This window comes from Alosa alosa, unplaced genomic scaffold (assembly GCF_017589495.1).
Source record: "Alosa alosa isolate M-15738 ecotype Scorff River unplaced genomic scaffold, AALO_Geno_1.1 AALO_1.0_unplaced_17, whole genome shotgun sequence".
Lineage (NCBI taxonomy): Eukaryota > Metazoa > Chordata > Actinopteri > Clupeiformes > Clupeidae > Alosa > Alosa alosa.
Window position 1 is genome coordinate 24,445 of NW_025962288.1, and position 23,069 is coordinate 47,513.

General features: G+C 41.0%; 1 protein-coding gene across 1 annotated transcript in view; it reads right to left on the bottom strand.

Moving 5' to 3' along the window:
• The window catches only part of LOC125290167 (natural resistance-associated macrophage protein 2-like), a 38,726-nt gene that overhangs the window by 6,328 nt on the left and 9,329 nt on the right, over nucleotides 1-23,069 (bottom strand). Inside the window, exons 2-10 of the mRNA XM_048237105.1 lie at nucleotides 14,865-15,001; nucleotides 7,416-7,535; nucleotides 5,909-6,028; nucleotides 5,099-5,205; nucleotides 4,911-4,981; nucleotides 4,704-4,771; nucleotides 3,319-3,474; nucleotides 2,874-3,032; nucleotides 167-253 (exon numbers count right to left, since the gene is read on the bottom strand). Of these exons, the coding sequence (XP_048093062.1) occupies nucleotides 167-253; nucleotides 2,874-3,032; nucleotides 3,319-3,474; nucleotides 4,704-4,771; nucleotides 4,911-4,981; nucleotides 5,099-5,205; nucleotides 5,909-6,028; nucleotides 7,416-7,535; nucleotides 14,865-15,001 (1,025 nt within the window). The remainder of the gene's footprint in view (nucleotides 1-166; nucleotides 254-2,873; nucleotides 3,033-3,318; nucleotides 3,475-4,703; nucleotides 4,772-4,910; nucleotides 4,982-5,098; nucleotides 5,206-5,908; nucleotides 6,029-7,415; nucleotides 7,536-14,864; nucleotides 15,002-23,069) is intronic.

Genomic DNA, 23,069 nt, shown 5'->3' on the forward strand with positions numbered 1-23,069 from the left:
TACAGATTATCAGTCACTGAAAAATTGCATGACCATAGGAACATACTTAATCTTGTAAAACATTTTTGTTCCAGAACTAAAACTTCTTATTTTTCTCAGGAGAAGCTTAGGCCAACACATCAGAATATAAAGTTAGCACAAAACCATAGAGGAAACGGAGACGCACCCCTTTGTAGATGTCCACCTCAAGTGTTTCGTTGTTGAGGGGGAAGAGGTCAGTGTGAGGACTGCCTGTCTCATTGCATTTCTCGTTCTGCAGAGGAAAGGGAGCAGGCACCAGCCAAAGCCATGTCAGACCTATTATTATAACCTAACATATTATATTACTAGATGTACCGCATAGCGGTACAAAATATGACCGCCGCTCAGTCCTGTACATCCGTTCAGCGAAAAAATAAATCACACTTCAATTTGTCTCCATATTTTACTCCATCCCCCACTCTTGAAACTTTTTGTGTATGCTTGTTTGGCATGCCTGAGTATGTGTAAAAGGGCTGCACAGAAAGTAGCCTACTGGTGCTGAAAAGGTGAATAGATTGTAGAATAGCCAAAGAAGATGTAGCATTGTTATAAAACCTTTAAAATCTCTAAACAATCACAAGTAGGGCAGTTCATCACAGTTCATCCATTGCAACTGGATTGATGAAAGGTCACTTACACCTGTAGGCTACATTGTATTTTGGGAAAAGCAAAGTTATCAGCATAATGTTATTTATTTATTTATTTTTTTATGTATTTATAAACAAAACATCTCTGTCAGTTCCATGCCGTTTTCAACAGCTATCAAAAAAACAAAGGTCATTTTTGGATGGATGGATTTTTTGTGAATGTTTTTTTCTACATAAGATTTTAGTCATCTTTAGTTCATGTAATACTTTATTGTCAATGCACAAATTAAGTAACAGTAGTCTGAAACGTCATTGTTAATGCACAAATTAAGTAACAGTAGTCTGAAACGAAAATGCTGTTTTACATCTAACCAGTGGTGCAAATAACTGACATGTCCAAATGGGCCTTGATGAAATGCATCGCTAGACTGTTCATACACATTTTAACGGGCCAAAGTTGAAGAGCTTTTTGTCCGTTATTGTTCGTGTAAAATATAGGCTGATTCATGTTCCCTTGCATTGTGTAACTGAGGTCCATGGCTAGTCTGGCTTTCATCAGACCAAGCTCAATCTTTTAAGAAATCAAAAAATAAATAGCGGCAGATCAGGCTGAAATGAAATTTTTTCCGTAAAAGTCTAGTGGGGCTACATACCCACCAAATTTCAGATATCCTGGTTGGTGTCCCGGTATCAATGACCAAAAATTCAGGAAGTAGATGACGGGGAAAAATTTTTGAATTGTGTGTGCATGTGTGTACAAGTTTATGTTTATGTGTGTGGGGGTGTGTGTGTGTGTGTGTGTGTATGTGTGCTTGTGTGTGTTTGCCTGTGTATGTGTGTTTGTGCATGTGCATGCATGCACATATGTCTACTGTGTGAGTATGTGTCATACATTATGATTACTGTAAATGTATGTGTGCAGGTATCTGTTTATGCACATATGTGCACATGGAATGGGTTAACATGGCCCCTTGAGATCAACATACAAAAAAAAAAATGGTCCTCCTAAACCCCACGGTTTTCGAGATATTCACAGAAAACTGTGTCTGCCTCTACCCTCCTTCGGGGGTCCAGTCCAGCAGGGGGGGCTACAGATCAAAACTAAAAATGACGGTTCCATGCTATCCATGTGGGGGTACATGCCCACCAAGTTTTGTGTACCCGGTCTTTCAGTGTCCCGAGTCCTTGTTAAAAAACGCCACTAAATGTACACATAAATTATTTTATTGTAAGGCCCCCATGAACGAAAGTACACAAAACTTGGCATGCATTCGAGGGTGTCATAATGATCCTACACTTTTAATTTAGTGCAGTTTTGACCTTGTCAGCCAGAGATATTGTGATGAAAACACCTAATTTTTTTTTTTTTAATTTTTAACTAGGTGCGCTTATACATGAAATAAGTGGTAATGGGATGGGTTGACATGCCCCCTTAAGACCAACATACAAAAAAAGGTGGACCTCCTAGGCCCCACGGTTCTCTAGATATTCACAGAAAACTGTCTCCCGCCACCTACAGGCCAGTTGGTGTGTGTAGTAACATAAATTAATTTATTGTGTGGCCCCCCATGAACGGAATTCCACAAAACTTGGCGTGCATACAGAGGGTGTCATAATGATCCTACACTTCCAATTTCGTGCAGTTTTGACTATGTTAGGTCACAGATACCTTCAATTACAACACCTCATTTTTACTTTTTTTGTGTTTAAGTAGGTGGGCTTATACATGAAATGAGTGGTTATGGAATGGGTTGACATGGCCCCTTGAGATCAACAAACAAAAAAAAATGGTCCTCCTAAACCTTACGGTTCTCGTAGATATTCACAGAAAACTGTGTCTGCCCTACCCTCCTTTCGGGGGGGGTGCAGTCCAGTGGGGGGCTACAGATCAAAACGAAAACGATGGTTCCATGCTATCCATGTGGGGTTACATGCCCACCAAGTTTCGTGTACCCCGGTCTTTCAGAATCATTGACGGAATCCCGGGAATCATTGACGGAAATTTGGGCGAAAAAAAAAGAAAAGAAAAAAAAAAAAAAAAAAAAAAAATCTGACTAAACCTATATGACCGCCGCTTCACTGCGTGGCGGTCATAATTATTTGTACTGCACTGTAAAGAGTTAGAACTGTGGTAATGGCTTGTTGGTTACCCCAGAAAGTGATTTCTACATAAGGAAGTTATTTACCATTTGGAATTATGAACACTGAAGAAAGGTAATTTGAATGGTAACGAAAAAATGAGCAATGACCATTCTATGTACGCACCACTTGAATGTTTGTCTTGTCGTAGAATGCCTCGGCGAAAACAGCCATAACAAAAACGTTGATGAGGAAAGAAACAAAGAGGGCGATGGCTGACTCAATGAAGAAGTACTTGTTGGCTTCCTTCACCTCCCTCTTATTCCCACGATCCACCTGCCTCGACTGCAGAACCAAAACAGTAGGCATGATTAAGGCATAATTTCTGCAAAAAATAATTATCCAATAACAATTATCAAAAGTACCCTCAACATCCACACTACTATACATTAATACAGGCTAGAAGAGGGCGTGTGGAGGTTACAGTCAATAAACTAATAGAATTACCATTTACCATAAAAAAAAACTCTGCATTTATAAGTCAAAAGTTATGGAAAAGAGAGGCAACCGGCATTCCTCATTATTCATGATTTCCCGCACCTGCTAGTAAACACCAAAGCAAGGTTGTTACCTTGACGAGTGCGGAGTGCAGGTAGATGTTATGAGGCATTATAACGGCTCCCACAATGCCCACGGCCTGCAACAGCTGAGGTGACCCACAGCCGGCGCAGTACGGGACGAACATGCCCTTCAGCACCTCGCCCTGGTCAGGCGCCACTATCACGTACTGTTCACAAAACAACGGAACTAAGTTACTGGCACAGATACACACATTTCCAGCGAAATTGTTTAGGTGCCCTTGTCATATACTTTACAAGACTAGAGAGGATGCCTTAAATGAGACGAAACAGCTGTCCAAAGTACCAGTCTGTCTGATAACACGCACACAGAAAGAGTGTGTAGAACACACTGATAAGACGGCAGGTGTACTGGTCCCTAATTAGTTACATGTGCTGTATCATGAGGCAAGGGTTAACACGTGGGCGGTGGTAGCGTAGTGGCTAAGGAGCTGGGCTAGCATGCAGTATACTGAAAAGTTGTGGTTTAATTCCCAGATTCCATCTTGAGCAACTAACTTTGTTTCTCCGGGGACAGTGGCCCTTGTAATATAATTGACATGTACAGTACCATCCAGAATTATTGCCACCTCTGCTAAAGTTGACTAAAAACCGGTTTAAAAAATAATCTGTTGGTGGTTTATTGTAAACTCACAATGAAACAAATTAGGAAAAATCCAACCTTGAAGGGAAGGAAATTATATTTTGAGAAAAAGGAAAATCTCATCAAGAAATAAATATTTTTAACTAAAACACATTGCTCACATTTATTGGCACTCCTGAAAAATCTTATATACAAAACCTAACAGAAGCATTTCTAGTCATTTTTCAACATCGGAAAGACAAGAGAATACACTAAATTTAAATGATTCAAATGATGAGTTCAAAAAATGATTAAAAGGTTATAATTAACTGGAAATTAGGCTTGTGAATTTCCAGAATTGAATGGAAACTGGCTCTTAAATTCCAATTAAATTCTTGAATTTCACTTGCATTTCAATTGAGGTAGTAAACAGAAAGCAGAATTGTGCACAACCCTGCTGGAAATGTGACAAATATGCTTGGACAAAGACCCATGGTTATCTTGCCCCCACATACAGCATGGAGGATGGTAAGATAGGCAAAACATTCCATAAGAACCACTGTTGGAGAGTTACAGACAAAGGTATAATCTTGGGGGTCACCAAGTCCCCAACAAAGTCTTCAAAAGTGACCTCACTGCTAATAGATTATTTAGAGGGCATGCCAGGTAAAAGCCTGTCCAGTCATTTAATTACCAATGTAAACAGCAGTAGTTACTGAATGGTACAGTGACTTTGGATAAAAGGGTCTGCTAAATGAATAATTGTAATGCACACACCAGAAAAAAATGTAACAGAACAAAACATGAGGAGTTTACCTCATAACCGAAGCTGACGGCCATGATGGTGATGAGGAAGCCAAAGAAGGCCTCTAGTTTCCTTAAACCTGATGACAGCACAAACATCAACATGTAATTTATCAACCAATCTTTTTTAAGTGGAATTGAAATGGAACTGCTTACTGTAGAACAAAACACAATCCATGCACCATGGTCAAACATTGCACTAATGGCACCAAAACCTACCATATCTATCAAGAAATAGGAACATAAATGTGTCGGAGGCGGTGATGATAACACCGACCCACAGAGGTATCCTGAAAGATGTAAGCCAAAATGTTATTTGCACTGTAACAAATGATCTGTGAACAGATCCCACTACGCAAATAATACCCATAGGCCCCTTGGCCCAAGAGGTACAGTGTGTGACTTGCCAGCCGTTAGAGAGCAGGTTGATAGCGATGGCGGAGCCGATGACCTCCTGCATGTCAGAGCCGATGATGGCCAGCTCCACCATTAGCCACAGGATGATACGGGGGACCTAGGAGGCAGAGAAACAGGAAGACACAGATAAATCACTGCCACTGGCAGCAGACACAGCAGCCAACTCTCCACTAACAAAGCCCATCTCTTAGGTCCATAGATGGAATAGAGTGCTTGCTCCGATCATAGCTATCCCAGGTCTTTGTCTCCTCAGGGGAGTTGAAGAGCAGAGGCTTTAGGGAGGGGGAGGGTGAATACAGTGGCCTGACTGGTAGAGCTGTGTGCCACCAAAAGTCACATGTTTAAAAGGAAATCATCAAAGGTAAACCTAAATGAAATGAAAATATTTACACACTTCTGCTGAAATGCAGATAAAATTCACTTCTGCTGTATTAGCTGGTCTGGGTCACGGCTCCTACACACAGCTGCGTTCCGTCAACGCATGCCAGTGGGTGTTCCCGACGGTAGCTATGCAAATGACTTGAAGTAAAACCGTAATGTGATTGGTTGGTGCCGTCCGTAGATAGGCTTGATTGGCCGGTGCCGTCTGTCGGTGCAGCAACAGCTGAACTTCTCAACGCGAGCGGTGGGAGAAACACGATGCAACGGATCCACAATTCAGTTCAGTAACGGATGACGTGAGCCTATGTAAAGTGAATGGTATTAGTCTCCAGCAACGCAACGCACGCAGCTGTGTGTAGGAGTCGTTAGGCTCTATGTTTTGGGCACACCTGCAAAGGCGAACACAGAGGTGAACCTACTGTAGGGTACTGCCGGTTGCAGACTTCTGCGAGGTGCATTCCTGTGACAACACCAAGGCGAGCTGCCAAGCGCTGCAGCAACAGCCCAATAATGGTGGCTCCCAGAAGTATCCACAGGAGCTGAAGAGGAGCAAAATGAAACATTAACTAGGATTGTTAGATATATTCTAAAATGCTAAAATTGTTATACATAAATTAATCAAAATCTTTCTTGAAAATGGTACTGGGCAATTGCATTATGATTTTTCAACAGCAAATAATAAACAGTTTTCTGTGAGGGTAAAACGTATTAGTAGTCAGTGGCACAACACAGTGGGTTTTTCATGGTGACATACTCGTGAACTAGAGTCCTTTTATTTAAAGGGAAACTTGGCAGGATTTCCCCCTCTGCTGGAGAAATTGTGCATTATGCTATTTCAAACTGTGGGAAAAGGTAACGATAAAGCACATGGATTTGTACACAAGCTAGCGAACGGTTAGCATAAGTTTGACAGAACTATGTGGATGTTACAAGGTAAGAAACATGATTTAAAATAAGTTTCTTGTTTCTCACTTCTCTTTCCGGGACGGTATAGTCTCAATGTTGCAAGGTTGGTTTTCCGCCTGGGGACGCTAGGCGCAGCGGGGAAAGTCACCATTTTCACCGGAACAGGTCATTTAACCATCCAAATGATTTCTAAACGGGTTTATTACGTTTAAATAGTTGCCAAGTTCCCCTTTAACTACTGTGCAAGTTTCAGCAAAGAACCTCTTTAATGGGACAGCACGCAAGCCAGAGTGCTTTTTCTCTATGAAGCTCCCCCTAGCGTCTGCACGTGTCAATACGTGTTCGAGCCCTCGCTCGTTCTGAAGCTCTTTTCCTTTTCTTTGCGTCTTCCGTCAAGGGTTTTCGCTGCTTCTTCGCCGGCTCTGCCATTATACACACGTTTGCAACAATTGCTAGCCGGGTTTCGTTAGGCTGCCTCTGTGCTTGGGATGCAGAATGTAAAATTATCCTGCTTCTCGCGATGTCTGAGATTTTGTGAGACTGAAGGTCGCGGGTAGGATACACCGAACATGCAAGCGGGATATTCTTCCCAGAGGGCGGGCGAGAGTTTTCATTCGCCATGTAATGAATCATTTAACCAAATACCGACTTACAAAGATGATTAATTAACACGAAAACGTTGCCTGGTGTCCCTTTAACAAGTCTTTCAGAGAAAAGTTCATTAGTGGAAGAGAATAGGAGAGAAACACTGACACACACATAAGGTTTCCTCAAATGACAGACAAAATATCTCTAGGATCACTCGCCTTCACCCATAATACTGTCCCCTGTGCACACTTTTAAGTAGGACAAAACTTGAGCGACAGCCATATAAAACATTATTCAGTCCTTCTGTTCTAACAGTAGTCATACATTTATTTTTCTCCAACAGGTACATAGAGAAGTGCATGAGCTGTTCTGGGCCAGCAGAACAGAGCACACGCTGTTTTGCCTGTCCATACTGCCTGATGGAGGGCTCACCTTAAAACCAGCTGTAGCTCCAGACTGCAGGTCGGACTCGATGTTCCCTGGATCCAGGTATGCGATGCTCATTAGGAAACCAGGCCCGGTGAAGGCCCAGAGCTTCCGAAAACTGAAAAGCTTTAAAAGAAAAACAAAAGAGGAAGTGAGAACTGAATCCTTCAACAGCCAACAGCACCTTCTCCATGTACTAAGTGTAATATACCCATTAATATCCTCAGCATGGCAAGGTCAGAGTCAAACATGGAGCAAAACTCATGGGGTTGTAAGTAAGTAATGTGTATGATATTCGATCATTATTCAACCATTACGTAATATGCATCAGAAGCATTTTTGAGACGTGTTCCATCACAATACATAGAAGTCCCCTGCAGGGTACCATTTATGTATGCTCTTGTAATGGACACACAGCTAAGCAATCAAATTCAACAATATGTTCTGGCTTTTGACTCTTAACACTCTTAATCCATTAGTCACATTTATTGGCCAAAACTTCCTCTTTCACTTTCTGTTCTATTTCAAATATAGCCTACTATCAAGTAATGCATGACAAATCACTGCTCATAAAAGAAACTTTTTTTAGTATTAGGCCAATTACTTTAAGTTTATGTTACGGGGTTTTTTTTAGGGCCCTCATTATGTAGACATATCTATCATACAATATTTTCCGACCTGGCGCATGGCAGAAAATGGATTATTATCACAGCGCAAAGTTTATTCTTATCTTGCACATCTCTTTTTTTGAGCAACGCGCCAAGGGATGTGGCAGTTAACAACCTAAGGAGGGGTCTGCCGCGTTGTCTAAAATTGTCTAAATATCGCTATCGTACACTACCTAAAAAGCATTATGCCACTGACCAAGAGAAACCTAGTCAGAAGTCCATGGCGAGTTGTTTATATGTTATTTTAAATGTTGTATCAGAGATTCCAGGCCCAAAAAAGGTCCAAACATAAATGATCACATTCATCTAATCTCTCTGAACGATCCGCTAGCAGGCAAAAAAGCAAAAAAAACACTTCTCTGTAGGCAGCCTAGGCTCCGAGATCTGTACACAAAAACAATTGCTACCAACAAGGGTTGGCAACCCACTCAAAGGCAAAATAAAGTGTTTCAACCAATAACTGACGGGATGCGCGTTTAGGAGAGTTTTAATTGCACAGGAGGGAGGGGGAGGGAGTAGCTAGCTCACTGTTTTGTTTGAACATCAACAGAAGTGACGTATCCCCGCTATCGCTGATACAACCTTTATGGGCACATTATCAACAGTGTTATGGGCGGGTGCACAACGCACCATGCTTCTTTCATCCACGAACACACACCAGCGCACTTCCATGCAAATCATTACAAATGACATGAATACAATGGGAAACGTAATTAGAATAAAGATATTACGAAATACATCTCACAATGACTAGTTATTCACCATCATTTGCAAATTGGTAATGATGGATAAAAGTGATTAGGCGAGGCAGGAGGCAAATACCGTATTGGCCCGAAAATAAGACCACCCTAAATATAAGACGACCCCCCTTTTCAGGACAGTTTTTTTGGGGAATAGGATAAAATAGCCTAAATAGAAGCAGCTTTTTGTAGACCAAATGTTTTATATAGTTTTTTAATGCTGGTGATAACACAATGAATGCATTTATAGACTGAGATCAATTTCATTCATTTTTTGGGATGCATTCTTCAAATTTAAATTAAATAAATAACTAACTACATTAATGAATGACTTGGTAATTTTGTGCAAAAGATAGACTGTGGTATTTCTACCAATTATGCGTTTGGGACGCATTCTTCAAATTTAAATTAAAATATAGCTGCAAGCAGCAATGAGGGGGCCAAGCAGAATAGGCCGGAGTAACCACGGCGACAAGATAGAACTCAGCAGACACTCGCGATCAACAATTTCAACAAGTGTCACATCAAACATAACTGATTTTGTAGGGCTGAAACAGAGCTGAGTATTGCCACTGCCTCCGCCAGCCAGCCCCCCCACCTAATCACCCCTGCCCCCCCACCTAATCACCCCTGCCCGTCCCACCCCATCCTGCCCCGCCCTTCCACACACGCATTAGAATGAACTGGATGGAACATGTTGTCATCAGTTTCACATCCAAAAATAAAAGATCACATCAGCACATCAGCAAATACAGATCAAAATGCAATATTGCTAATTGCAGCACCCACTACAGGTCAAAGGTCAACACATTTTTGAGCGTCCCTCCTAATGGGGGCATGAATCTATGTAGTAAGTTTGGTTATGATACATGGCAGGGTTGCTGAGATATGAGCTCACTTCCTGTTTATGGCTTCACAAGAATTTCGATTATTGTTACAGCCGAATGCTTCTGTCAATTGTTCCAGAAAGCAAAGCAATGATAAGGCATTGTCTGAAGATGGTCTATGCCAATTTTGGTGAGGATCTGCTGAAATTTGTGGCCTGCGAAAACTTGTATGTGTTTTTGATTAAATCCAATATGGCGGCCGAATCAATTATGATGATATCACAAGTTGGCTTGGGTCGGCCTAAGAACCTCCAACAGTATTAGCAGACACCACTAGTGCGTTTTAATTCCAAACACAACTGCTGCTACAGGCCAAAAGGCATGTTTCTTAATTACAGTGCCCCCTAGAGGTCAAAGGTCACCAGATTTCTTGAGCGTCCCCCTGATTGGGTCCTGAGACCATGGACTAAGTTTGGTTATGATAGATGAATGGGTTGCTGAGATATGAGCTCACTTCCTGTTTGGCGGCTTTGCCTCAAATTTCGATTGGCTATTATGGCCAAATGGTTTTAGTTCGAAAGACAAAAAGCAATGCATTTGTGAGACATGCTCTGAAGATGATGTGCATCAAGTTTGGAGTCAATCGGACAAAATTTGTGACCTATGAAAACTTTTAAGTGTTTTTGATAAAATCCAATATAGCGGAAAATCCATCATGGCGGAAATTGACATCATAGGGTGCATTGAACTCAGCTTAGTCCAAGGACACCAACAACACCTGGTTTTTGAAAACTCAGAGCGGCAGGTCAAAGGTTAGGTGCGTGAACGCACATCCAACTTTGACCTGTTGGTGGTGCTAGAGTGTATGAGGTGCCGACTTAAAACTTGATGAAATGTATCACAGGACTGTCTCTAATCAGTGTGCCAAACTTCACAACTTTTTACCAGACGGTTCTATGGGCTGCCATAGACTTCCATGGCAGAATAATACACTTCAGCAGCTACGGGCAAAAAAAGATTTTGCTAATTACAGCGCCTCCTAGCGGTCAAAGGTTACCAGATTGGTTGTGTGTTCTCCCAATTAGTTCAGGAGTCAATGTACTTAGTTTGCTCACCAATTGGTTTTGATAGATGCTACGGATGCTGAGATATGAGCTCACTTCCTGTTTGGCGGCTTCGCCACCAATTTCGATTGGCTGCTACGGGCAAACGCCTGGTCAATTGTTATGGAAATCAAAGCACTGATAAGGCATGGTCTGAAGATGGTCTGTGCCAATTTTGGTGAGGATCCGATGAAATTTGTGACCTAGGGAAATTTGATAGTGGTTTTGATTAAATCCAATATGCCGGCCAAATCAATTATGTTGATGTCATGAATTGCCATCTGTCAACATAAAGATCTTCCACAGTATTACCAGACACCACTAGTACATTGTAATTCTAGGCACAACAGCAGCTACAGTCCAAAAGGCATGTTACTGATTTACAGCGCCCCCTAGAGGTCAAAGGTCACCAAATTTCTAGAGCGTCCTCCTGATGGGGTCATGAGTCCATATACCAAGTTTGGATTTGATGACTGCAAGTGTTGCTGAGATATGAGCTCACTTCCTGTTTATGACCTTCACGCGAAGTTTCGATCAGCTGTTACAGCCGAATGCTTCTGTCAATTGTTCCAGAAAGCAATGCACTGATAAGGCATGGTCTGTAGATGGTCTCTGCCAATTTTGGTGAGGATCCGCTGAAATTTGTGACCTGCAAAAACTTCTATGTGTTTTTGATTAAATCCAATATGGCGGCCGAATCAATTACGATGACATCACAAGTCGGCTTGGGTCGGCCTAAGGACCTCCAACAATATTACCAGACACCTCTAGTGCATTTTAATTCTAGGGTGCGTTGAACTCGGCTTGGTCCAAGGATTCCAACAATACCTGACTTTTGAAAATTGGACCAACAGGTCAAAAGTTACGTGCATAAACGCACGTCCAACTTTGGCCTGTTGGTGGCGCTAGAGGGTTCGAGTTGCCGACATGAAACTTGGTGACATTAATCATGGGACCGTCCCCAATCAGTGTGCCAAATTTCACAACTTTTCACCAGACGGTTCTATGGGCTGCCATTGACTTCAATGGCGGAATAAGAAGAAGAAGAAGAAGAAGAAGAAGAAGAAGAAATAGAAACACAATGGATGCCTTCGCAGCTTCGCTGCTTGGCCCCCAATGAATGACTTGGTAATTTTGTGCAAAAGATAGACTGTGGTATTTCTACCAATTATAAATTAATAGAACCATAGCCTCAATAACTTAGGCCTACACGCTAGACTATACAGTCTTGAAACAAGCAATTTCAACAACAGTGATAGATATTGGCATCGCAAAAAAACACTGACGTTTGATCAGTATTGCCCATCAGATCCAGGGGGTGGTAATGAGTTTTCTGTAAATTGATCACATAGCCTACCGCTGAAAAGACAGTTAGCTTCTCCTCGAAGTCTGATGGGCACGACTTCTCCGACGCAATGACAGTCCATTGTACCGCATCATTAAGGCTTTGATGTCGGTGGGTTTAGCTCTTTGATTCAGCCTTCAGCTGAATGACGGCTCTAGTAGGCTAATGTAGCATTCTGTTATTACGTTTTTCAGTCACATATTCAAACACTCTCCTGTCAATTTGTTGGAAGCGGCCATGGATTTTGATTATAACTGTTTGCATTTTCAAGATGGTCGTTCTGGGCCCGCCAACGCATTAATCATATGAATTTCAAATTACCATCAAAACTCCTTCTCAGTTGTTGGTTAACTAGACCTACTTTTGAACCACTTTGTTCAAGATGATCTCTTGGTCTCTCAATCATGCTCGTGACACTGTTGTGAAGAAAGTTGGTGGCTGCTCACTTAATTCATAACACTCATTACAAAATATCGATATGGTGCCATCTACGGGCTTATCTTTTTTTTCTAGGCCGCACTTCAAGACGACCCCACTTTTTTGAGAAAAAAAACCCTTGTCTTATTCGGGCCAATGCGGTATGAAGCACAGCTGAAGATGCACTGTCACAAGATATAGGTAACAACTCTGCAGGATAAATGTCTTTAAGTTTTTTATTCAGTTATTTGAACATTATTGGGGTAAGTGTTGCTTTTTTCCAGTCAATAGTGAAAGTAACTGTGTATAACTGTGTTGTTGACTATGAGACCATGGTGAAGTTAGTTTCACTTTGCCTATGAGTTCACATAATAATAGACGAGTACAGATGCGTGTAGGCTATACTCTGCTAGGTTTTAGTAAAGCATGATTTAGTGCAGTGGTTCTCAAATGAGGGTACGCGTACCCCTGGGGGTACGTGAAGGCACTCCAGGGGGTACGTGAGATTTTAACCCTTAGAACCCGATTGACTCAAAGTGCGTCAAAAAACACACCCTTTCTTCACTGTTACATTGCTCCGCAACTGTTCATCGCAGCGAGATGAATCCGTTATTGCGTGACAGAGCAGAAGTGGGGCTTTCCAAGGAGACCACGCACTTGTCTGTACGTTAAAGTATGAAATTAAATCAAATTGCATCATATTTACAGTCTATACTTCTCTGCGTTCACCTGCGCACCCATTACTCTCCTTTGAATTACTCGCGAACCCGTGAACGCATAGATATGGCAAGCATATCAGATGAAAGAGGAGACACAGGGCTATCCATTGGCACCAAGTACATCCTTCTGGGTTATTAAACAGACGAAGTGGCAGCAAAATAATAACTTCTTATAGCTCGACTTACCTCACGTTTTTGTCTGCTTTTGTGGCAAAGCATGTTTATAATTTAATGCTATTGTGTGTTTCTCTATGGCAAATAATGTTCATAATCCGGTTTTGAGATCCTAGCAAATTCCTGCATGGCATCCAATCCCTTTTTTGCCTTTACTTTGTTCATGGCAATGCAGTAAAAAGTTGTAGAGAATCATAGGTGCAGACACCATAGGCACACCACAGGCTAAACTCGGGTTGTCAGATCAGTTCTGTCACAGATATGGAGCGCAGAAAGGTAATTTTTAATCACTAAATAAAAAATGGCATTTATTTCTGTAAGGCGCACACCACATATGTCTGTAAATTGCTCAGCCCCAGGGAATCCCTCCACCATGGCAATGATATTGCCAGATACAGGACAGTCTGCCCTACACACACATGAAATGCATGTAAAGCTGTAAAGCTATGTGCTTGCTGTGGTGAGATACATGTCAAAATATAAGAATTTTTATAATACACTTTTTATATTTTAATTCTTTAAAAATCAAAATAAAATCAATGCTAGTACTAAAACATGAAAAAATGAAAATATACATATATTTAAAAAGCAGAATCCATGCAAAAATACTTTAAAAACAATTATTTAATAAATATTTCAGGAAAATATAAGTTTATAAAATTAATTTTATATTTCAGCAGGCTATTCAATTTCATTATCCTAAAACCCAGAGTCCCCCCATACCAGGATGGTTGACCTAAACCTGTCACATGCCACCTGCCATCACCTGTCAATCACTGTCAAAACTCAAGCGATGGAGTCGTGGTTGAAGCGTGAGGCTATAGCGGTAATTCTTTCTTGGATTGGTTGGGGGTACTTGGCTGAAAAAATATTTCACAAGGGGTACATCACTGAAAAAAGGTTGAGAACCACTGGTTAAGTGGAATAACTGTTCCATACGGTCTTGCGTGCAAGCAGATTCCTTCAAATGCGCTGCTGACTCTCAAAATACCGATGCACTGTTTGAAGTTGCGCTGCGCGCTGTTAAAGGAAATGATGTCATTCTCATTGGTTTAAATGATGTTACAGCCAAAACACACCCATGACTGATTAAGAAACATAAGGCCCACTTGAAATTAAATTTGTTTAAACTATTCGCCAGTGACCATGCATTTTAGAGTGTCATGATGGGGCCCCTAGACTTAATAACCAAGGCATCCATGACCAGTCACATTGATACATTGATATTATGACTGCTTCCTGAGATCAGATATTATTTATTTATTTATATATATATTTTTTTAATTTGGCACACATTAACATTAAATGGTGCAAGGAGGGAACAAAGCCAAGTGGGCTTGTACAGAGCTCCACCCCTTAAATTGATATTGAGATTAAACCCCTTAAATTGATATTGAGATATTGATAATATATTTCTTACATTTCTTACAGACACCTGGCATCTACCACTCTGTGCCCTTACCTGTGTGGCATCATCAGGGATGGACACCTTGTCCTCATAGTAGGTGGAGAAGGGCTCATCCTGTGCCACGGGGGAGGCCGGGGGGGAGATGGCACTGTACTGCGTCTGGATGACCCCATTCTCCTCAGGGCAATCCTCTACAGATGGGGTGGGGGGTGGGGGGGCATCAGACAAGGCCAGTTAAGCAGGGTTTTAACATCTTTGTGAAAAACAAAATATTTAGACATACAACTTGTTGATCCCATTTATGGTTTCTTAATCTTTGTTCAAGACATTATGCACACAGAAATCCATGGTTACCTTTGGGTTTATCACGTACATTGCCTAATATAGAGTCTGCTTAATCAATAAAAGTCCCACTATGATGACCGATATCAGACGTTGAGCAACCTGCCGTCACTTAATGCAACACTGATTACTGCTACCCTTGAGTTAGAGCTAAAGGCATCTTGTGTATACTCAGACTCCAGGTATGCCATGCACTAGACCCGCTACAGTTTGCATACCAGGAGAAAGTGGGCATGGACGATGCCATCACTTATCTCCTACACAGGACGCATTCTCACCTAGACAAGGGAAAAAGTGCTGTGAGAATCATGTTCTTTGATTTCTCAAGTGCTTTCATCCAACCCCTCAGACTGGGACACAAGCTATTGCAGAGGGGTGTGGATGCTCACCTGGTATCCTGGATAACAGATTTCCTGACCGAGTGGCCACAGTTCGTCAGACTGAAGAACTGTGTCTCTGACACTGCAGGCGCACGGGAACCTATTTTTGACCAGGGGTGCTTCATAACAAAAATAACTAGATGTACCGCATAGCGGTACAAAATATGACCGCCGCTCAGTCCTGTACATCCGTTCCGTGAACAGAAATCACACTTCAATTTGTCTCCATATTTTACTCCATCCCCCACTCTCAGGGATTAAAGTGAAAAAAAATCGTTTGACTGAACTTTTTTCAGGCCATAAGTCATACGTTGTTCATATCTATAGCACCCCTTTTGCGGTCGCGACCTATTGGTTTTTAATGTACAAAAAGATGCAAACAGCAAAGTAAAGGGAGTATTCGCCTTATTCACATGGCGGTCATTGTTTAAACCAAAACGAGGCTACAGGGTACACTTACTATATAATTAATGCCACCTACAGGTGAATGCATAGAACATAACAATCCTATGGTTTGTGTACCCTGTAGCCTCGTTTTAGCCGCCAATAGCCGCCATGTGAATAAGGCGAATTGAGTGTTCTTGATTGAGATTGAGTTTTCCTGATGAACAAAAATATATTTTAGTACCATCCCTGACCATTGCTGATTAGCCATTGCTGTTCTTTTCTACTGCAGCAATATTGTAGAAAGGCTTTAACACACTCTTATTTAATTACTTCAGGCCAAAGGTGTTTAAAGGGGATTTTTTTTTTCTTGTTAATATGCAATTCAACACCAAGTAAAATCTATAAAATCAAGTTTGCAAGACTTCCCATTTCCTCATCAAAGTAACGAATCAGAACATTCTAGATATTGTTCATATTTCCATTTGTTGCCTCATCCGCATTTAATGAAAACATAGTAATTTTGAGTTTTACAGACAACTCAGTTTTCCAATGAGCACTCTCTCAGTCTGTGTGTGCTCATGCAGGAGGTCTGCGCATTTGATAACGACAATCTGGAGACGGTGCTTTTGTCTTCAGCAACAGATTGTATAAGGTTGACAAGAGGTTGCGACAGGTCGTGTTGCGCTATGAAAGAACATGCGTAGCCTACTTTCTAAACGTAAAAACGGTCAGCCATAGATAAACGTAGCCTACCTCTGTCGTGGTGGCTAGTTGCACCAAGCAGGGAAGATGTCCTGAAGTGCACAAACGTTAACCTTATGGCGGTCTTCTGATTGGTGGCGTGCTAAAACGTTTTCCTATTGCATCCATAAACAATTTTCTTGCAGCGAACTGCGCAAAAGCAAACCCTGGCACTTTAATGTCTTTACACCATGGCTTGTTAGTTCTCCCCCGTTTCCAACAGCTGCCCATCTCCATTTATTTTTTAACTTTTGACTTGCCTTCCTTTAGCAACAACGCGCATCCATGACAGCTAGTGGCCTTGCCAAATAGACGCACACAAATCATGACGCTAATATATGGAGGTTCTGGTAGGCCTACTGGTTATGGTTTTGTGCTATAAATTAATAATATTTTATAGCAGAGTTTTAAGTTGACTATTTTAATTGTATGGTTATTTTTTCAACATACACTCACAACCTACTGTCGTTAAAAGTGAGGCCTAAGCAAAATAGGCTACAAGGCTGTCTGTGCGTCACAAACAGACTGACCCCCTTACTCAACAGTTCGCGATGATGACAGTGATATATATTTTTTTTTTTATGCTAACACGCTCAGTCAAAACCAAAAAAGGCTACATGTCATAACAGACGGGATAATAAATTGCATAGGCTACGGTTTATATTGCGTTGCTTTACACATATTGTTAGTTGCATTGATTAAAAACTGTAACAATAATAGTAGCCTACATCGGGTGGCATAGCAGGCTATCTGTTCAAGTCATAGGTGACACCCAAAATGAATGACCTCCCCTGACAAGAGTTCGCGATAGTAAGAAATTGACTACATTGATGCACGGAAAGAACACAGCGCTTCTTCTCCGAATTCGCACATAGAGCTCACAATATCATATCCAAAAAAGTTAAACGGATTGGCCAACCTCATCAGCTGTCTCTAATGTGTCACTATAATCCAACTTTTAGACTGTTATAGTCCTCCATACGTGTTCTTTTTTTTTTAAAGCAAACGCCCGAGACAAGTGTGTAGCTACAACATTATGCGAAACTCATGGCTGACGTACTGTAGGCTATCTTCTTGAGCGGTCACTGATTGAGACACAGAAAGTTCTCAAGAACACTATTAGGTCTTTAAACATTTACCATCACACACATTAATTCATCGGACCTAATATTTGTAGTTGCCTACAAAAGGAAAAGCAAAGGTGATAGTCCCCCCCTCCTACTTTTTTTCTCATCGGATCTGCATCGATCTCAAATATGACATTTCTAAAATCAAATTGACGGAAATCCGTCCTACGACGGAGAATTTTAATCCTTGCACTCTTGAAACTTTTGTGTAGGCCTATGCTTGTTTGGCATGCCTGAGTGTGTGTGTGCGGCTGCACAGAAAGTAGCCTACTGGTGCTGAAAAGGTGAATAGATTGTAGAATAGCCAAAGAAGATGTAGCATTGATATAAAACCTTTAAAATCTCTAAACAATGACAAGTAGGGCAGTTCATCACAGTTCATCCATTGCAACTGGATTGATGAAAGGTCACTTACACCTGTAGGCTACATTGTATTTGGGAAAAGCAAAAGGTATATCAGCATAATGTTATTTATTTATTTATTTATAAACAAAAACATCTCTGTCAGTTCCATGCCGTTTTCAACAGCTATCAAAAACAAAGGTCATTTTTGGATGGATGGATTTTTTGTGAATGTTTCTTCTTCTACATAAGATTTTAGTCATCTTTAGTTCATGTGATACTTTATTGTCAATGCACAAATTAAGTAACAGTAGTCTAAAACGTTATTGTTAATGCACAAATTAAGTAACAGTAGTCTGAAACGAAATGCTGTTTAACATCTAACCAGTGGTGCAAATAACTGACATGTCCTAATGGGCCTTGATGAAATGTGTCGCTAGACTAACACATATTAACGGGCCAAAGTTAAAGAGCTGTTGTCCGTTATTGTTCGTGCAAATATAGGCTGATTCATGTTCCCTTTGCATTGTGTAACTGAGGTCCATGGCTAGTCTGGCTTTCACCAGACCAAGCTCAATCTTTTAAGAAATCAAAAAACTAGATGTACCGCATAGCGGTACAAAATATGACCGCCGCTCAGTCCTGTACATCCGTTCTGCGAAAATAAATCACACTTCAATTTGTCTCCATATTTTACTTCATCCCCCACTCTTGAAACTTTTGTGTATGCTTGTTTGGCATGCCTGAGTGTGTGTGTGCGGCTGCACAGAAAGTAGCCTACTGGTGCTGAAAAGGTGAATAGATTGTAGAATAGCCAAAGAAGATGTAGCATTGTTATAAAACCTTTAAAATCTCTAAACAATCACAAGTAGGGCAGTTCATCCATTGCAACTGGATTGATGAAAGGTCACTTACACCTGTAGGCTACATTGTATTTGGGAAAAGCAAAAGGTATCAGTATAATGTTATTTTTATTTTTATTTTTATGTATTTATAAACAAAAACATCTCTGTCAGTTCCATGCCGTTTTCAACAGCTATCAAAAACAAAGGTCATTTTTGGATGGATGGATTTTTTGTGAATGTTTCTTCTTCTACATAAGATTTTAGTCATCTTTAGTTCATGTAATACTTTATTGTCAATGCACAAATTAAGTAACAGTAGTCTGAAACGTTATTGTTAATGCACAAATTAAGTAACAGTAGCCTAGTCTGAAACGAAATGCTGTTTTACATCTAACCAGTGGTGCAAATAACTGACATGTCCAAATGGGCCTTGATGAAATGCGTCGCTAGACTGTTCATACACATTTTAACGGGCCAAAGTTGAAGAGCTTTTGTCCGTTATTGTTCGTGCAAATATAGGCCGATTCATGTTCCCATATAAACCTATATGACCGCCGCTTCGCTGCGCGGCGGTCATAATAAATAGCGGGCAGATCAGGCTGGGTTCACCCAACCTAGTCCATAGGCACCCGATATTGTTTAATTTTCCGATTGAGATATACACGCTCTGGCTATTCTAAATGCAAAAAATGCATCAGGGAGTTATGACAAACGGTAACTAACAAACTAGATCCTAATAGAAAGCTGTTAGCTTCCTAAGCTACAGGTAGGATTATAAGGTAGGCCTATTTACAACATAAATTGTCAATAGGCTATGCTGGCGACACAAATAAAATCTCCTTTGAAACCAATGGTTTTCGCCTTTACAGTATCAGCCGGACTTAAACTGTCATATCGTGGCGAAAAGTTGTAATAACATTCACGCAGCTCCATGAGTCAAGGAAAGCGCGAATGAAGTAGCCACTTCTAAATGGGACCCACTACACAGTAGCTTAAGGTGTTTTGCTAAAGCAGCCGTAATGAAATGAAGGTGTCATTGTTTGGATACTTCACACACGTGCTTTTTAATTTCACAGACTACAACTACCAAGCTGTAATCAAAGCACATCGATTCCCCCTCACACCCTGCACGACTTAAAAACAAAATAAACAGGCGCCTCAGTCTCACGATGTATAGGCAAAACTGTATCAGACCGCTGTAACGTTGGTAAATCTTCCATTGCACAGAATGATTTTGTAGCACGTGCAATAAATGACAGTCGAAAGATACAAACAGTGCTGCTATCAATTTGCTTGGTATAACCGCATTTATAGTTTTCTACAAATGGAATCAATCAAATGCCTCCATCACTCAACCAACGCTTAACGGTAACATTACCTAGGTCCTTATATTACAAGATTAACGTACCTGCAGTAAAACCAAGCATGTCCGATAAACATCCTCAGATTTATTTCGGCTTCAAGAAGAAATGGGAATTACACTTCATGTGAACATCGTCCCTATCCTTATTAGATGTTTAGATGCGTAAATTATAGTCCTTGTAGGAAGCGTCCATTGTTTTTCCAACCCACTTTTAACTTCCAACAAAATTACGTCTCACTGCAACGATGCGCCATCTAGTGGACAAACTACTTATCGCCAATACTGAAAATGCAGCCATTATGATGATGATGAATATTTATTTTGGCTTTCTTTTAATCCTACTGAATTTGTAATTATGTATCGGGCCGTTCTAATACCCGATAGTATGTGGGTGCCTGTGTGTGCATGTGTATATGTGTGCACCGCTATTTACAGGCCAATGAGTGTACAGTCACTAAATGTACACATAACCTAATATGTTTAGACCCCCTATGGATGAAATGAGACTTAAACTTGGCATACCCCAGAGAATGCCAGGTCAATCATACACATAAAATTTGGTGCAGTTCTGAACATCTTAACAGAAGATAGGGCGATTAAAGGAGAATAATATTGCATTTAATTTTTTACCGGGTGGGGGTGCAAATCACAAATGAGTGATTATGAGCCAGGTTGATGTGGGCCCTTGAGACCAACATACCATAAAAGATTCTTCATCCTCAGTGCCACGGTTCAGGTAGTTATTTAGAAAAAAAACTGTTTTTTTTTTTTTGCGGTTCGGGGCCCAGCACGGGGAAATTTTTCCATAAAAGTCTAGTGGGGCTACATACCCACCAAATTTCATGTACCCCGGTGGTTCGGGTGTCCGGGGTATCAATGACCAAAAATTCAGGGAGTAGATGACGGAAAAATTCTTGAATTGTGTGCATGTGTGGTGTACAAATTTATGTTTATGTGTATTGGGTGTGTGTGTGTGTGTGTATGTGTGCTTGTGTGTTTGCCTCGCGTATGTGTGTTTGTGCATGTGCATGCATGTACATATATGTCTACTGTGTGAGTATGTGTCATAATGTGATGATTACTAAATAAATGTATGTGTGTGCGTGTGTATCTGTTTATGCACATGTGTGCACATGGAATGGGTTAACATGACCCCTGGAGGCAAACATACACAAAAAAATTGGTCATCCTAGGCCCTACAGTTCTCAAAAATTCACAGAGAACTGTGTGTACCCTCCTTCGGGGTCCAGTCCAGGGGGGCTACAGATCAAAGCTTAAGAATGACGGTTCCATGCTATCCATGTGGGGTACATGCCCACCAAGTTTGTGTACCCGGTCTTTCAGTGTCCCGGGAATCCTTGTTGGTGTATGATCACTAAATGTACACATCAATTATTTTATTGTAAGGCCCCCATGAACGAAAGTACACAAAACTTGGCATGCATTCGGAGGGTGTCATAATGATCCTACACTTTTAATTTCGTGCAGTTTTGACCTTGTCAGCCAGAGATATTGTGATGAAAACACCTAATTTTTTTGCTTTTAATTTTTTAACTAGGTGGCTTTATACATGAAATAAGTGGTAATGGGATGGGTTGACATGCCCCCTTAAGACCAACATATAAAAAAAGGTGGACCTCCTAGGCCCCTACAGTTCTCGAGATATTCACAGAAAACTGTCTCCGCCACCTACAGACCAGTTGGTGTATAGTAACATAAATTAATTTATTGTGTGGCCCCCATGAACGGAATTCCACAAAACTTATGTGCATACAGAGGGTGTCATAATGATCCTACACTTCCAATTTGTTTGCAGTTTTGACTATGTTAGGTCACAGATACCTTCAATTACAACACCTCATTTTTACTTTTTGTGTTTAACTAGGTGGCGTTACATGAAATGAGTGGTTATGGAATGGGTTGACATGCCCCCTTGAGATCAACATACAAAAAAAAAGGTCCTCCTAAACCCTACGGTTTTCGAGATATTCACAGAAAACTGTGGGTCGCCCTACCCTCCTTTCGTGGGGGGTCCAGTCAGGGGCTACAGATCAAAACGAAAAACGATGGTTCCATGCTATCCATGTGGGGTTACATGCCCACCAAGTTGCGGTACCCCGGTCTTCAGTGTCCCGGGAATCATTGACGGAAATTTGGGCATGCGAAAAGAAAAAAAAAAAAAAAATCTGACTAAACCCTATATATGACCGCCGGGCTTAAACTGCTTGGCAGGTCATAATAAATAGCGACCAGATCAGGCTGGGTTCACCCAGCCTAGTCCATAGGCACCCGATATTGTTTAATTTTTCGATTGAGAAATCCACGCCTGGCTATTCTAAATGCAAAATGCATCGGGAGTTATGACAAAACTGTAACTAACAAACTAGATCCTAACAGAAAGCTGTTAGCTTCCCTAAGCTACAGGTAGGCTTATAGTAGCAGGCCTATTTACAACATAAATTGTCAATAGGCTATGCTGTTTGACACAAATAAAATCTCCTTTGAAACCAATGGCTCACGCCTTACAGTATCAAGCGGGACTTAAACTGCCATATCGCGAAAAAAGTAATAAAATTCGCAGCTCCATGAGTCAAGGAAAGCGAATGAAGTAGCCACTTCTAAATGGGACCCACTACACAGTAGCTTAAGGTGTGTTGCTAAAGCAGCCATAATGAAATGAAGGTGTCATTGTTTGATACTTCACACGTACGTGTTTTTTAATTTCACAAACT